The sequence below is a fragment of the Oryzias latipes genome, chromosome 9 (genome assembly GCF_002234675.1).
Source record: "Oryzias latipes chromosome 9, ASM223467v1".
NCBI lineage: Eukaryota > Metazoa > Chordata > Actinopteri > Beloniformes > Adrianichthyidae > Oryzias > Oryzias latipes.
In genome coordinates this window covers 9,103,444-9,120,302 of record NC_019867.2, presented here as the reverse complement: position 1 = coordinate 9,120,302, position 16,859 = coordinate 9,103,444, and the positions used below count along the sequence as shown (strand labels likewise).

Sequence of the window (16,859 nt, the reverse complement as noted above, 5' to 3'; positions counted from 1 at the left end):
TCATTTGTGAGGAACAGAGATGATGTTCCTGGGTCAATTTGATGTATGAGGTATGTTAAGTGTTAAGAGTATGTTAAGTGACTCAGATAATCGGCAAACCTTTTTTACAGTAAGATCTTGAAGGCTAACAACATAATATTCTATTTTCCAATGATTTCATAGATTCAGAAATGCAATAAAAATGACAACTGTTTCTACAAATACAGGATGAAAACAGAGAATTAGTTGGCCAATGATGCTTCATGAAAGGAATAAATAAATAAGTATGAGAAAGAATTACTGTGAAATTATGAGACAAACAGTCTGCTATGATTGTGTCATCTGAGTTTGTGCAAGTTATTAGTTCTTGGTCTCAGATTTTGTCAAATAAATTTCCCGTCAAAATGCGACTTATAGTCCAGTGCGACTTATCTGTGTTTTTTTCTACTTTATGATGCATTTTTGGGCTGATGCGACTTATACTCCGGAGCGACTTATAGTCCGGAAAATACGGTAGTTAATGAAAATTAATTTAAGAGATCTATTGCTCTATTCCCTGAGGTAGTTATAACCTGAGCAATTAAGATTAAAAATGGCTCCAAGTGATCAGTGTCAAACACTAACATCTCACTGGAGCTAATGATTTAAAGACCCACTCCAATCATCTTATGGTCTATTGTCTCAATGGTCTTTTAATCATTATTATACAGTTTTTAGACTAAATAAAAAAACCTGTCATTTTCTTGGATATAATTTCTGCAGAGTGGCAGTATCTGGTTATAAAGTTGCCTCTGAGTTGTGAGCAGGATAATTTATGCGGAGTAAGCCCACCCTTATTTCCCACCATCCATCTGTTTAGACCGTCTCCCGTTAACTTACAGCCCCTCACAACCCCAACCTAACATTACTGGTGCAACAAAAATGGTGAACAATATTAGAGCTATCCAGCCAAACAGCTTTGAGCAAGATTCCAGCTCAGACGAGGAAAACAAAGATGCGCTCAACAAGTACAATCTTTTTCAAACAGCATTTTTTGTCTGCTCCTAGGATTTGATTAAAGAAATACTCCAAAATGCCATTTTTGTCTTAATTTTCTAGACATACGCCCTTTATTATCAGTAAAATACCACAAGCACATGTTAAAACAGCAAAAAAAAAAATTTTGTTGGAGTGGATCATTAACAGTGAGACAAAGTTTCTGATTTATTTTATGGCCAGGCGCTTCTAGAAAACATTTTCTTAGATGGAAGTCCAACAGTGCTTGGAGTCATGATAAACAGCTGGTCCAGCCGAATCAGGACATATGGCTATGTTCCTAGCCTTTGGTCATTTCTGCAAGGAAAAGTGCACTGAGTAGTTGACATTGCAGGACCTGCATAAATTCACATCATATCCGTCTCACTGATTGTTTTCCTGTCTAACTCCCTTGTCTTTTGATAGAAAATGCTGTTGGTGACATTTGCAGGAAGGAAAGGAAACCTCTCTCTCTGCTTTGCTTGTCATCTCTTCTCTCTCTTTTTATTTTGTAGATATCTGAGAACTTTTACTGTGATCTCAACTCAGAACAGTTCAAACACTTCTTAAAGCCTCACAATCCTCATGTGGATTTGTCAACACTGGCCAAATCTGCCATCTTCTCCATCACCTACCCATCTCCAGATATTTTCCTGGTCATCAAGGTAGCATTTCTATCAAATGCATAATATAATGAATAAAATGAACACATCCTTTTAAAAATCTCACATGCAGTCTAAATTTCGTAGGAAATCATGGATTTTTGGGGTGTTTTCATTCCTCTGTGTTTTACAGATTGAAAAGGTTCTTCAACAGGGAGAGATCGGTGACTGTGCCGACCCCTACATGACACTGAGGGAATGCGAATCAAAGGTAGTGCGTTCAGGGATTTCTTTCTTTTTCTACATAAGTTCTAGATATTTTTTAAACCCTAATTTTAAAGACAAATGTAAAAACTCTTAAATTATTTTTTTTCATAAAGTTTTAGCCAATCAACTTCGGAATTTATGTTTTTTAGAACAAAGACAAAATCGAGAAACTACGAAACCAGGCGGAAGCTTTTTGCCAGAGACTGGGTCGATATCGGATGCCTTTTGCTTGGGCAACAGTGAATATCATGGAAGTCATCACATCTGCTGTGGACCGAGACGTCACAGACTCGGACAGCGTCAAAGGAGGTGTGTGCTGATGCGTTTGTCCCCGCTTAGCTGAAGATCAGCACTCAGGAATATTTGTGGCACTTCACAGAAATATAAAATTCCACATTTTGTTTTCCCACAATCAAACATAATATCGATTAATTTTTTTCCAGTTCAGCCACAGAAAATAACTTTACTGAGAAAGGAGAAAAATGACTTGCATACAATGCAGTTAGGATATTTTTTTATGAAGCACCTGCCATTTACTGGCTTTCAAATGAACATTATTTCTTTACACTTTTACATATTTGTTGACTTAGCAAAACCCGTACTTAAGGAATAACATGCAGACTTCTACATCATGAATGCACCCCGTGATGCCTCATTCTATTGATTTCCTTATATTTATCATTTAACTAGTGTCTTTTTTCTTTTTTAATCTCTAGGTAAATCCAGTAGCATGGACCGGAAACTTCAGCTTCCCAGGAGAAACTCGGAGCGTTACACTAACATTGAAGAGCCGTTTTGTTGTCACGTCGGTGGCTTTAGAACTACAGCCATCACTATCAACACCATCTTTAAACAGGTCTGACCAGCACCTCCTCAAATGACACTGAAGCATCTTGGAAAATCATTCTACAGAAATAAGACCCATTGTGGTTGTCTGCAATCTCAGTTATTGCCTTGCAAACATTCATCAATTTTTTGTAATGTTGCTACCTTGGTTGTGAATGTGTCATACTTTTTTCCCCCAGTTGCTTCCCATAGGTGAATGTAAAAAATCCTGTTTTTTCTCTTTGGGTCAGGAAGGGGATCGTCTCAGTGATGAGGATTTGCTAAAGTTTCTTTCTGACATTAAGAAAACCTCAACACCACAGAGGAGAATCAAAACGATACCAGGTTAAACATTTTACATACAAGTCTTTTTATTTTATTTTATTTTTTATTGCAAGTTTGTGAATATGCCTGGTATTTTATCATGTTTCTTGATCAACAACTGGTAAAGACATGGAGCAAAGGTGAGGTCACTTCATCTTTGAACACTGTTTGACCTTTTTTGTCTGCATCATCTCAACAAAATGCCTTGCTCTTGTTCAAAAATGAGAAAAGGTGCAGGACAAACCAGCTTGTCCACTAAGGAGGCCGTAGAGCTGAGGACTTGTCTCACAATTGTCAATCAGAAGAGCATAAAATGATGCTCCAGTGCAGCATAGTTGCATTTAATATAGAAATGGAGAAGTGTACATTTTAAAGAAGCATTGAAACATGTTCACTCTTAATAGGGACTGACTTACCTGATGACTTCATTTCGAGCCAAGAGAATTAAGACTGAAGAGCTCAAAAACAGCTTCAATCAATAGGTCACAAAAACAATTGATCTCTTTTATAATCATTGACTTCAGTCTGGAAATCAGAGTCGCTGCTTGGTGTTTCTGCTGAGCTAATCTGCTGGCAGATGCTTTAAAAGTGTTATTGATCTTCTCATCTACGTATAGCAAAACTGCACATTTGCCTGAAATGTAGACCTTTTCTCTCATTAGTTTGTTCCTGTTTGTGTATTGACTTTTTTTTTTGCACAGTGCATTCAGTGTCTGGAAATGATATCCCTTAAGTAAAACTCAGTTTGTGACGTATGTTGTGTTTTTGAAGGTGTGATCAAGCTGGACGTATCTCCAGTTAATGACATGCCACAGGCCTGTTTGTCCCCTGAGCTGATCCCCCTCAAACCTCTGGCTGAGAAAAACATTCGGCCATTGAAAGAGGTGCTGGAATTCCCCTCCAATGAAGTCTATGTCCCTCACAACATTTACAGGTGATCTATGGAGGGTAGTTCTGTATTTAACTCCTAGAAGTCTTGGGCCTTTTTTTTATGTTTTGTACTATGTTACAATTAGCTCTAATAATTGAACTTTACAGCATGTTTTTTTTTGTTGTAATCCTTGATATCCTTTTTTAAGACAACCTCAGCTTCTTTATTTTTCAGATCTTTCTTTATTTTATTACATACTAATTTCACAATGAACCTGTAACTATGAAAAAAGACACACAATTTTGAGTGGTTAATCTTTTTCTCACTGCGAAAATCCCCGAAATTGATTGTATAAAAGTTAGTCGATATGTATTTCTAAATGACCTGTATTGAAGCACCCTCCTCCTCCTCTGTCCTCTCCTCTGGTGTTTCCTCTACAACCTTGTAAAAAGGATCAGAGCCCCCTAAAGAAGGGCAGCGGGGTCTTTTGCAGTAGACAGTAGACAGTCGCACATTTTCAGACATTTAAATTTGAAGGACCTTGTTAATTATGTGTCATAGCTCTTTAGTATTTACTTAAATGAAGGTTTTTAAAACTGAAAACCTTTTGGAACCCATCACATTATATTTTGAATGAAAACCATATCAATGGCAGATTGGCGCCATTCCCATGTCTCTTAAAAAAACAGCCTATGTGGTTGATAAATGTACTGGTGCGTTTGGAGACTTCTAATGGAAAATGTAGTTCCTTGTCTCATAAAAATATGTATTGTTTTTACTGATTTAATACATTTTGATTATGCAAATTTGTTAGAACACCTCAATGAAAGTTTGGATGCCTTCCAGGCTTGAAAACAGATTACTTTGCTTTTCAAAACAGTGGCATTGATTTTGCTGCTGCCTTCCTGGTAGATGTGAATATTAAGATGCTGCCATCTGGTGATATTTGTTGGAATTGTTTTTTTTTCAAATTTTATTTCATTTGTGCGCCAGCCTTCTTTCTAAACTACTAAAACGTTCCTTGGGGCTTCTTCTCTCTTTGTTTTTTTGTAGGAATTTGTTGTACGTCTACCCCCTGAGGCTAAACCTTGTCAGCAGACTTACATCATCAAAAAACATCACCATTAAAATCCAGTTTATGAGTGGTGAAGACCCAAGCTGTGCCCTTCCAGTAAGTTTTTTTTTGCCCTTTTAAAAGCACAGTCATTCCGGTTCAACTGGTATGTTTGAAGTATTTTGCAGTATTTGATTTACTCTGTGATCTTTTGATACAGTCAGGCACTTTCCATAACTGAGCAGCATGAGTGACGCCAGTCTAAAAAAACAAAGTGCAAAAGGTTGATCTTATCTTTATTAATTCGCTTTTTGTGCGACTCTTTTTAGGTATTTTTTGGGAAATCCAGTGGCCCTGAGTTTTTACAAGAAGTATATACTCCTGTTACCTACCATAACAAGCAAGTACACCTTTCTATAAAACCAATTTTGTCATGAAATGTTGCCACTTTATGTTTCTAAACCATTTGGCAGTTTTTATTTCTACTTTACACAACTTATGATTTCTTTTCTGGTTAATTCACCCAGATTTGACAATTTTTAAAAAAATGTTTTATTATAAATGTTAAATTTAAATACCTGACTTGATTTATTGACTACTAACCTATATTGAAATGCTTATTTAGTTTTTTTGAACAAATTCTATTTTTACAACTAATTATTAAAAAAAACTAAATTAATTCTAGAAACACACATTTTTCTCTTGTGTGTGTGTGTGTGTGTGTGTGTGTGTGTGTGTGTGTGTGTGTGTGTGTGTAGAAATAATATATAAATAATATAATAATAATATCATGATAATTATAAATAATAATAATATCTAAATAATATATAAATCAATAAACATGTTTAAAACAATTTACAATATTATGGTCCTATATTTATATTTCAAGCATTCAGTTGCTTTAATAAAACGTTTTTTTAATTGTTTAGTCTTTGAAAAATATTTAGAATATCCTTCTTTTTTTCATTCTTTTGTTCATTGTTTCCTTACAACCTCTCAGATCCCCCGACTTCTATGAAGAAGTGAAGCTTTCTCTTCCGGCCCGTTTGACGGAGAGACATCACCTGCTGTTTACTTTCTACCACATCAGCTGCCAGCAGAAACAGAACCAGAGTGGCAGCTGTGAAACACTGATTGGATACTCGGTGAGATTTTGCCTCCCCTATTTTTGTCTGTGATCAAATTCAAATGTTTTATGTCTTTGAGTTCGCTGTCACTGAATCATTTATGGCTCCAATACAGTGGCTACCCATGTTGAACAGCGACCGGCTGCAGACTGGTCCGTTCTGTCTACCCATCATTTTGGAACGACTTCCGATCAATTACTCACTGCACCCCCCAGAGGTACACAAATCAGCACCTAGAAATCTATTCAGGCTTGTTTAAAGAAGAGCAATGCAGAAGCCCTTGGACTGTGGTGATTTGCTCCCTCGCAGAATTGCAAACCATCAAAATCTGTAGCCTTTCTTTGATGAGTTTGCATGTTTGTATTGTGATTGCAAATGTTTTATTTATCTACTTTATCTCCATTTTTTATTTTTTGCCGCAGTAAAAAAATATTCAATTGAAAAATCAAATTTTTTGTATCTTGTAGAAACTTCCTCCTCAGGTTCCTCCAGTCAAATGGATGGAGGGTCACAAAGGCCTTTTTAGCCTAGAGGTGCAGGCTGTCTCCTCTGTACACACTCAAGTAAGTAAAAGATGAAAACGGATGAAAATGTGGGCTTTTTTGTAACTCACTTTCCTTGTATTTCTACATTGAAGGTATTTAAACTAGAGATGATTCCCAGACAAGTTTTGACAAAACCTCATTGAAGCAATTCATAACTTCTTCCTTTCTTGTTCATCAGTGCTCTGTTACTTATTTTTGGTTTCTCTGCTTCCTATAAAAGTGCTGCTCTGTAACAACGCATCTGTTTGCACTAGGACAATCACCTAGAGCGCTTCTTTACCCTCTGCCATGCACTGGAAGGAGGAGTTGTGTTCCCTCTGCGGGTCAAGGAGGAGAAGATTCCAGAGAACAAGCTGGAGCATGAACTGAAGCTCAGCATCATATCACTGTCGTCCTCCAGCTTGGAGCCTCTGGTCCTCTTCCTTCATCGAGTTCTGGATAAACTTTTTACGCTCATCATGCAGCCAATGGTAATCGCTGGGCAAACTGGTGAGGAATAATTCTATTTAGTAAATATTTAAACTAAAGTGTGAAGAATTTGTTCTATATCTTTTTTTTTTACTTTTTTCCAAAATTGTATCTGTTATGTTGACTATTTTTTTTTCTCTCTTCTGCAGCAACCTTTGCCCAGATAGCATTCGAGTCAGTTGTATCCATTGTCAACAGTCTGCATAACAGTCCAGAGCTCATCAAGGACCAGCAGGGGAGGAATAGCCTCTTGGCAACCTACCTGTACTGGGTTTTTTGTCTGCCGGATCCCCCCCAAAACACTCAGAGTGCAGGTGCTAGCATAATCCTTATCAAATGGAGTTCTGTGTTTGTTGTCTTCCTTTTTTAGTTTAACCTTTTTCTCTCTGAACTTGAGTTCAGGCTCAGGTGTAGTAACTTCTGCAGCAGAGAGCCGTTACAGCACCATGGGTCGCGCCACAGCCGCCACCGTTGGGAGTATGCTTCTGCAGTCCAGGATCCGCAGCAGCAGCAACCCCGACATCCCAGGTCCTCACAACTCTGCTGAAGATGCTGAGGTCAACAACATTCTTTCTTCCAAGGTAAGGATGACATCTGTTCTTTTTTGGAAGACTTTCTCTAAAAGAAGGAATTCACTTAAGCCTAAATTTACTGCACACTTGGATAGAGTCAAGCTAACATTTATAACTATATATTTATTATAATGGTAGACAATAATATACACTGAGATTTTTTAATATCTCATAAAATCTACGTTGTGATACACAACATTGTCACTGTTCAGTAGTTATTGAAATAGTCCACAAGCAATTCGCATTAGTGAATATTTATCTAATTCTATGAATTTGACGTTTTTGTGTAAAGGGCCACAACGTCCCAGGAAGCCGCATGTCCACCTATGTGGACATAAACAACCATCAGAATGCCATAGGAAGCACCAGGCCCTCCAGCAGAAAGGTGTTGTCTTACTTCAACATTTAAGTCATACTGAATTGATTTTGAAATGTACCTTATAGTTGTACAATTATTGATAAAATCTCTGAAGATTCGTTGCTTATTTGAGGGAGACCTTGATAAACAGAAGGATAAAGTCTTATCTTTCTTTGAAAATCCATCATGCTGTTATTGCTTAGGGTGTTTTTTTATTTTATTTTATCACATTTAACTAATAAAGGTAAGTCATTAACTGCTGAGTAAATTATATTAGTATAGTCTAAGGAATCTTGTAACCAGAAATAGTTTAAGGATCAAACATGTATTTCGATGCTTTTAATAAATGAGGATGCACTATAAATTCTAATGCAGTTGGATTTACATTACTATAATCTAGTTTACATTTATTTTGGGGTTGAAAATGTGTTGTTTTCTCCCTTCAGCTTTTTATTTTGTATACAAGCTACCAAGCACTTTTGGATGGCAACATTTATTTATTTAAACATTAAACTGTTCTAACATAGATTTATTGCATATTTTAACAATTTTCTTGTTATTTTAAGAACCTATTTATGATATAATTTATCTTCTAGCTCGTAGTTGAGTTTATCATTGATAATAATGTTTATTTAATTGGTTATGTGGCAGGGCTGTTGTTGGCTGTTCAAGAATAAATTCGTCACAGTGGTACATTTATTTATTTTTGATATTTTACTTTAATTTAATAATAATATTAAATTTTATTTGTTAGGCGCCTTTCAAGGAACCCAAGGTCGCGGTACATAAAAGTGAAAATAAAATAAGATAAAAGCAATCGAATGCACAATAAAATGTACAAATAAATAGGCCATAAATAGGAAGTTATCGGAGGGGATAGGCGAGTTGGAAAAGATGAATTTTCAGTTTTTTGGCGAATTGTAAGAGAGACCCAATGTTTCTTAGGTCCGGAGGTAGAGAGTTCCAGAGCCGGGGGGCAGAGCAGCTGAATGCTCTGCCCCCCATAGTGACAAGGCAAGCAGTGGGGACATCCAGATGAAGGGAGGAGGAGGATCTGAGGGTACGGGTGGGAATGGCCACATGAACAAGATCTGATGGATAGGATGGAGCAAGGTTGTGGACGGATTTAAAAGTCAGGAGGAGTATTTTGTATGTAATCCGGTGTGTGATTGGTAGCCATTGGAGCTGCTGCAGAACAGGTGTGATGTGTTGGGAGAAAGGTGTTTGAGAGATAATTCTGGCAGCTGAGTTTTTTGTGGTAAACCAAAAAGAAGGGAGTTGCAATAATCCAGGCAGGAAGTGACAAGACTGTGCACCAGAACGGCTGTGGAATGCGGACTGAGGGAAGGGCGAAGACGACGGATGCTGCAAAGGTGGAAATAGGCAGATCGGGTGATGTTATTGATGTGAGAAGTGAAGGAGAGGGTGCTGTCGAAGATGACTCCCAGACTCTTAACCTGAGGGGAGGGGGAAATAGAGGAAGTTTCAAAGGGAATTGAGAGGTTCTGGATGCTGTTTATAATGGATTTGGTGCCGATCAGGAGAAGTTCAGTTTTATCGTTGTTTAGTTTTAAGATATTAGTAGTGAACCAGGATTTTATTGCAAGAATGCAGTCAGTGAGAGAAGCGGGAGGTAGAGAGGAATTTGGCTTGGTGGAGATGTAGAGCTGAGTATCGTCTGCATAACAATTTTGCTTCTTGTTCCCAAAGTAAATATGTTTGAAGTGTTTTAAAGCATGGATGTGTTCTTTGGCCTTCAATTCCCACTGATACCCACAAGGGGGAAGTATGACACTGAAAACACTGGTCAGATTTCGGTCATGTGAAAAATGATACTATTGAACATATGCTTTATTCAGTGAGACATTCTCTATTTTTCCCTGTTTTCAGTCCAGTCTCTGTGTCTCTTCTCTTGCAGCAATTTCATGAGGAGCTGGCTCTACAGATGGTGGTCAGCACTGGAGTCTGCAAAGAAAATGCTTACAAATACGCCTGGTTCTTCTTTGAGCTTCTGGTGTGTGTTTTGTGTGGCTTGCAGATTAAGTATTATTTACACTATGAATTTAATCTTGGTTTAAAAAGATTTTCTTTAGAGAAACCCTGCAATAAGACAAAAGATTTGGCAACAAATGCATAAATGTTAACTATAAATTTGTAATAATCAACAGTCTTTTGCAATTAAGGACACATTTCAAGCATTTTAAAAAAATAAACCTGTCTTTTTTTTTTTTTTTTAACGCTGCAAGTTTTAGCCTCCTATTTTTTATATATTTTTTTTTAAGTTTTATGCTTTTTTGGGATCTCTGCTGTCCTTACATATTGTGTGTTTCTTACCTTTAATAACTTTTCCTTGTTTCAAATTTGTTGTCATAACAGGTGAAAAGCATGGCTCAGCATGTCTGCCAGATGGAGAAGCACAGTGTTCCTCGAAGAAGCCGCTTCTCTGACCGATTTAAAGATGACATAACCACCATTGTGTCTGTGGTGACCGCTGAGATCTGCACCATCCTCGTCAAACAGCACAAGGTAAAACGATCCAAACAAAAAATGGGAAAAAAATCAATAAACCCAGATTATGAGCTGAAAAGGACATACAGAAACTATGCCCACTGCCACAATTACCAGATTTGAAAAGCTTAACAATAATTTAAAACACCAAACAATGATCAAAAATGGGTAAACTTACTACCATTTTCAATTTGATCTAAATTGTATTTCACCGTCTTGTCCCCTGGATCAGAGATGATCAGTTGCTGCTGGAGTGTACATGTTGTCTGTGTGGCCAACACACACAGGTGCTAATTATATTTGCCTCTCTGGTGTCAAAAGATCAGCTTTCCCAGCTAGATGTCCAGCAAGATTTGCTCACTGCAGCCCTGATCCTCTGATTGTTGTTTGTTGTTTCAGGAGGTTGAGCAAGCAGAGAAAGTCAACATCAGTTTGGCTTTCTTCCTGTACGATCTGATGTCTCTCATGGACAGAGGATTTGTTTTCCAGCTGGTGAAAAACTACTGCAATCAGGTAAATTTGCTATAACACAAGTCTAAAAATTAAAAAAGTATCACTGAATCTCCTCGGGAAACTTAAACTTATGCTTTAATGATAACAAATATGCATTTATGTTATGTTTTTGGTCAATTCATTCTCTGTGTACAACTTTTAATCTAATCTTTGACTCTGTTTTAGATGTCAGCAAAAAGTGTTTCAATGCCTAATTTGATAAGCATGCGTCTGGAGTTCCTGCGAATCCTTTGCAGTCATGAGCACTACCTCAACCTCAGCATCTTCTTCTGCAGCCCTGCATCTGCACCTGTCTCACCATCCCCATCCATCTCATCCCAGGTCTGTACATTTTCTAGTCAAAATCTGTTTTAGTCCAGTCAATCAGCTCCTGTTTTTCCATTTATTTGAATGTTTTGTTTGCAGTAGAAAAGTAAGCTACCAGACTTATCTTAAGTAATTGATTGATACTGTATTAATAACTGTAGAAGTATTTGACATAGTTAGAGATAAAATAATAGATTTGTATTGAATGCGTTTGGAGAAGGTTTTTTTGCCCCATGGCTGGCACCATTTCGGCTAAAACCATGCTCTGGCCTTTCAGGAAATGGGGCAACTAGTATAAACAAGCTTGACAGTTGGTACACACCCAGTATGGATCTAAGTGAATCATTGGGTGTGGACCAGAAAAGGAAAAAAGAAAAAACACACTGTTAATAATCTGCTAAAACTTGGAGCATTTTACATAGCAGTAAATGGGGACTTATTTGCTTGTGGAACAAAAAAAAATGTTTTTTCTTTTGCTTTTTCTAATATGGATGTCAGTGAGTGTTTATTTGAACAACTCAAAAGAAAAACACGACGGACTAGGTTTGTCTTGCTTTGCAACACCCTCAATTATGCTCTTATTTTGGAATGTCCTAACATCTATTAAAAAAACAATAAGGATTTGAGTTCATTCATGAATGTATTTTTAGCATTCAGTTTAAAATGATGTCTCAGAGTTGCTCCATCAACAAATAATTGTATTCCACTGCGTGTGTGACTGCATTTTTTTGTGTCCTTCTTTTTCCAGAGTTCTGGTTCTTGTAGTTTCCAGGAGCAGCAGCGAATCTTAGCACTTTTTGATCTCTCCCACGAGTTCAAACAGCAACATTACCTCACTGGTCTGCTGCTAACAGAACTTAGTGCGGCGCTAGACATGGAGTCAGACGGGTATGGAAGTACACATTTTGCCAAACTGTTGCAGTTTATCTGCTATTAACCTGTGTTGAAAGATTATCTGGAATCTTAGTAACTAAATCAAGCCTTTATCACAAAAATGACAGGTTCAGCTCTGAAGATGTGTCTATATTTGCAGGGGAAAGGTCCAAAGAAAGGCTATTAATGCAATCAACAGCCTGCTTTGTTGCCATGATCTGGACCACCGCTGTGAAAAACCTGAGATCAGAGCTAAAGTGGCTGCGCTCTACCTCCCCCTGGTGGGGATTATTATAGATGCCACCAACTACCTGGATTTCACAGGTACTTTGCAACAACATTTTTAATCATTACTAACGCTTCATTCCAACACACATATATGACCAGTTCATTTCAGTAAGAGCATACACACTACATGTGAAAGTTGCACATTATAGTTGGTTCTGCCGCTGGAGCATGTGCCATCACAGAAATTTCTTTTCATCAGCAATTACCTGTTTTTATAATGACCCATATTCACATAAACAAAAAAACCCAGAGACACATTTGTGTTCAGGATTGATTCTTGTATCTCAGTTACACCTCCAAAAAGGCACTTTTACACACTTGAGTCTAATTTGCCTCCACAGTTTCTGACACACGCAGTGGGAAAAACAAGACAGGCGATCCAGTGGATGACCTTGAGAACATCCCACCCATCAATCAGTCTATTGCTATGGCAATTGCAGGGAACCCCTTCAACACACTGGGACGGAATGTTCTGGTGTCGATGGCATCCTTGGTAAGGTTTTCCTGTGTGTCTGTGATTGGGGGATTTAAGGGTGAAAAAAGAGATTCCTGCTGTCTTTCAAAGTTCAAAAGTACATGTCCGTGTGTTGGTTTGAGTCTGTATCTGTAAATGTTCTGCCTCCCAACAGGTGAGCTGCAAAGATGCTGATTGATTAGCTGTCAGGAGCACACATGCACTACATCCATCCAGAAACAAACCTCACAAACACATACATGGACACGCACATCTGGGAGAGATGGTTTATGGGGAAGTATTGCCATCATAAGTGAACAGGGCCGTCTTTCCTGACAAACACATCCATCAAGGGGGAGCTACAGCAACAACACAGACTAAATGCTGCTATTCTCTTCCTGTCTTGTTTTTTTCAATGACAAAAATTACATCTTCGAATGTTGTTGCAAGAAATTATATTATGGAAAAGGTAGTTTTCCTATGATGAACCATAGGGCTGGTATCCTTCATGCATCCAAACATGGCTGGCAGACCATTTGTTCCTTTTCTCCAGACTATTTGCTTTTCAACTCTTTTTATAGGCCTTTTTACATTTACTACATAAAACTATATGTTTTTAATCAATAAAAATTGAATGTATTTATTCCTCCCAACAATATTCTCAGTGCCAGCCGTCTTTACTTTGTCCAGCTCTGAAAAACGGCACCTAGAAACCAGGTTCTTAGTGGGACATTTAAAGCAGCAGGAGGTTAATGGCTACATTTATCAAAGTGCCACACAATGAAGCTACAGTAGCTGTCCTTAGCAGTGATTCATCATCACACGAATGAAGGTAAATTAATCCACAGTAGATTTAATGCCTGTTGAGATGGGTTACAGAGCAGTGCTGCACTGAGACAAGTGTGAAAGAACTGATCTGATCACATTTGGTTCAGAGAATTCTTCACCTCAACTTGAATTTTGGTGCAATGTGTGCAGGAATGGGAGTTTGCTCACTTTTACTGGGGCTTGAATTAGTTGTGAAACACTGCAACATGTGAGTCTACCTGAAGTGATTAAAGATCACTGATCCTGGGGCATCACTTTTCCAACTGTAAACTACAAAACACGGGGAGCTCTCTGTTGTAATGTGGACTTCTCAGTCTGCCTTTCTTTCCAGCAGGGCAAATCCATAGCCACTCTGGCAGCAGACAGCAGCCGACACCTGTTGGTGTGTTTCCTGTGGGTGATGAAGAACGCCGATAGAAGCCTGGTTCAGCGTTGGGCAGTGGAGATGCCCCCCTCCCAGCTCAACAAATTGCTGGAGCTCCTCACAATCTGCGTGTCCTGTTTTGAGTACAGGGTGGGTTGTAAATGTGTTTTTTCTTTTTCTTTTTCCAAATGCATTTGCAGGTTTTCGTTTTTGTTATTCATAAAAATGCAAATGAAATCTTCGCTGTATGACTCGTATGTTTGTGCAATATTTTTTATTGCAGAATATTAAAAGCGTGCAATATGTTTGTGTTTCCTGACTTGACTGCACATTTGCAGGGTAAGCAAAGCAGTGACAAGGTGAGCACTCAGGCCTTGCAGAAATCTCAGCAGGCCAAACTGCAGTTAGAAGAAGCCCTGCTGAGAGGAACGGGAGCCCGCGGGGAAATGATGAAACGAGTCGGAGGTGTGTGCATTTGCCCGTATTAAAAATGTTATTATTTTTAAATAAATTTATGCCAACTGAAGCTTGGCCTAAACCAATTTCAGGTCAACGCATTAAAAGACAATTATGTTAATAATCTGCACAAACAGTGCAAAACTTTTCACTTCCTAAAGGAATTTTGGGAGTTTTAACCTTTATTGGGCAATATTACATCATTGTTAGTTTGTTAAATCTCTTGTGTGGAAAACTGGTCGGTGTTTTAACTAACATTGGTTGCTAAGTTACTGAATTGAGGAGAATTCTCAATAATCTGGGAATTCTCAATCATCTGCATTCTAAAATAACTTGAATTTTTGAAATTTATCGCAACAAACCCATTACATAGGCATTATTTCTGTTGCAATTTGTATAGTTTTTCTTATTTAACTTAAAATCTTTCTGGTTTTGAATGCGTCAGGGATGGATAGGGCCGTAGGGCAGAGAGAGAACCTCCGCTGGAGAAAAGACCTCACTCAGTGGAGGCAAACAAACGACAAACATGATAAGTACGTTTAATTATAAATTTTAGCCCTTCTCCTTCAGTTAGGATGTTTCTTTTTTTTCTAATTTCAGTCTTAATTCTCTCTTTCAGGACTAAAGCAGAGTTGGACCAAGAGGCTATCATTAGTGGGAACTTAGCCACAGAGGCTAACCTCATAGTGTTGGACATTTTGGAGACCATTATTCAGGTTTGATCATTTTTTTGGTCATTTTCTGAGAGAAGCATCATAAAGGCTCTTTTAACACCTGGACCTGAGTCACATAATTCTGAGTGGAATCAGATTTGAGTCATAAATAATCTGATTAATGGCATTTCTTTAAATTCCCTTTTTATAACAATCATTACTTCTGGTTGCTTTCAGTTACTTTCACCTTTGAGACAAAAGTTAGAAAACTTAAAAGCCAAAGGAAAAAGTGTAGAAAGCTTAAGCAAAAATAAATGATCAAGGTTTTCTATTTATTTATTCTCCTTAAATGGAAGTGTTGTTTCCATTGAAAATCCAATAAATGTTTATGCTGTGACTTTCCCTATACCTAGCTGCCTTCAACATTTTGGTTGTGTGCCAGTAATCATTTTGATTGGATTACATTACTAACTCTGTGCTCCTGCTAACTGTGGGGTTCCTTGAAACTTCTGGGTTAGGTAAAAGTCACCTTTCCCACTAACAATTTCCCAGTCCAGGAGTTTGCTCTTCTGAATATTTATAAGAATCTACTCACTTTTCAGAGTACCGGTAAACCTCCTCCATGCAGAGAAGGGTCATTTGAGGTCATTGCTACAAACACATTTTATTTTAGTGTTTGTTTAAGTAAAGTAGGTTTGCTGTTTTACATTTAGTTCATCTTCAATGGGTTTTATTTCATGTTTTATCCTATTTTCAAGTAGTTGTTGGCCTACTATTTACACGTTCCACTGTGTTACTTTTTATCTGGGAAAAGTGCTATTTAAATAAATGTTGGTTGCTTCTTCTCCTTTCAGATTTTAACAATAGTAATATCAGTTATTAAAGATTTAACTGTTGTGAGATTTTCTTTAGAAAATATTAAACATAAGTCAGTGACCCACAACTTCTACGTTTTTTTTAAAATACATCTTGAGTGTGTTATTTTACCAAAAAATAAAATGGCAGTCTAATCTTCTTTCTTAAGATTTGTAAAATGAAAATGTATTGGTAACTTTACACTGTATTACCAAACAGAATTTCAGAGTTCTACAGGAAAAAACAAAACAATGAAGTATTTTATTTTAACTTTCTTATTTAAAATGTATTTAAATGCAAGAAATACTAAAGTGTTGAAGCCAACAGCATTTTTTCTTATGGGAGGATGGCTAAAAAAATGTTTTTTATTGACCATAACTTCTGCTTTAATGAAGACTAGGCCTGTTGACAATTAAAGACTGGTGCATTTTCTTTATAAATCTATGAAGGCACACCAAATTTTTTCTTTCTAAAAACCTGTATTGTGTGTTATTTTTTTAAACCAGATTGGTGTTTCTGTTTATTTAACAATTGAATTTCTGCTTCACATTTAGGCGGTGCCATTGGCAGATTGTAAGGACAGTGTAGTGGGTGGAGTGTTAAAAGTGTTGCTTCACTCCATCACCTGCAACCAGAGCACCACTTACCTCTCTCACACTTTCAGCACACTCAGAGCACTCGTCGTCAAGGTATTTTCTCTAGAAGTGACTTATATTTCTCTGTGTTAAAGTTGTGTTTATACAAAATAGTGAATA

The 16,859-nt window shown here is 37.5% G+C and overlaps 1 protein-coding gene across 3 annotated transcripts in view; it reads left to right on the top strand.

Annotated features, from left to right (window-relative positions):
- The window catches only part of dock8 (dedicator of cytokinesis 8), a 52,814-nt gene that overhangs the window by 21,070 nt on the left and 14,885 nt on the right, over nucleotides 1–16,859 (top strand). For 2 of the 3 annotated variants that reach the window (XM_023958356.1, XM_023958358.1), the window contains 27 exons: nucleotides 1,509–1,658; nucleotides 1,789–1,866; nucleotides 2,012–2,171; nucleotides 2,579–2,718; nucleotides 2,939–3,032; nucleotides 3,783–3,945; nucleotides 4,936–5,053; nucleotides 5,266–5,336; nucleotides 5,937–6,081; nucleotides 6,179–6,280; nucleotides 6,531–6,626; nucleotides 6,863–7,097; nucleotides 7,226–7,390; nucleotides 7,479–7,657; nucleotides 7,941–8,033; nucleotides 9,925–10,020; nucleotides 10,383–10,532; nucleotides 10,914–11,027; nucleotides 11,193–11,348; nucleotides 12,082–12,221; nucleotides 12,367–12,530; nucleotides 12,836–12,987; nucleotides 14,108–14,290; nucleotides 14,479–14,605; nucleotides 15,042–15,129; nucleotides 15,216–15,312; nucleotides 16,659–16,793. In XM_023958356.1, the coding sequence (XP_023814124.1) occupies nucleotides 1,509–1,658; nucleotides 1,789–1,866; nucleotides 2,012–2,171; nucleotides 2,579–2,718; nucleotides 2,939–3,032; nucleotides 3,783–3,945; nucleotides 4,936–5,053; nucleotides 5,266–5,336; nucleotides 5,937–6,081; nucleotides 6,179–6,280; nucleotides 6,531–6,626; nucleotides 6,863–7,097; nucleotides 7,226–7,390; nucleotides 7,479–7,657; nucleotides 7,941–8,033; nucleotides 9,925–10,020; nucleotides 10,383–10,532; nucleotides 10,914–11,027; nucleotides 11,193–11,348; nucleotides 12,082–12,221; nucleotides 12,367–12,530; nucleotides 12,836–12,987; nucleotides 14,108–14,290; nucleotides 14,479–14,605; nucleotides 15,042–15,129; nucleotides 15,216–15,312; nucleotides 16,659–16,793 (3,591 nt within the window). The remainder of the gene's footprint in view (nucleotides 1–1,508; nucleotides 1,659–1,788; nucleotides 1,867–2,011; nucleotides 2,172–2,578; nucleotides 2,719–2,938; nucleotides 3,033–3,782; nucleotides 3,946–4,935; nucleotides 5,054–5,265; nucleotides 5,337–5,936; nucleotides 6,082–6,178; nucleotides 6,281–6,530; nucleotides 6,627–6,862; nucleotides 7,098–7,225; nucleotides 7,391–7,478; nucleotides 7,658–7,940; nucleotides 8,034–9,924; nucleotides 10,021–10,382; nucleotides 10,533–10,913; nucleotides 11,028–11,192; nucleotides 11,349–12,081; nucleotides 12,222–12,366; nucleotides 12,531–12,835; nucleotides 12,988–14,107; nucleotides 14,291–14,478; nucleotides 14,606–15,041; nucleotides 15,130–15,215; nucleotides 15,313–16,658; nucleotides 16,794–16,859) is intronic. The other variant, XM_023958357.1, reaches the window with a different exon arrangement.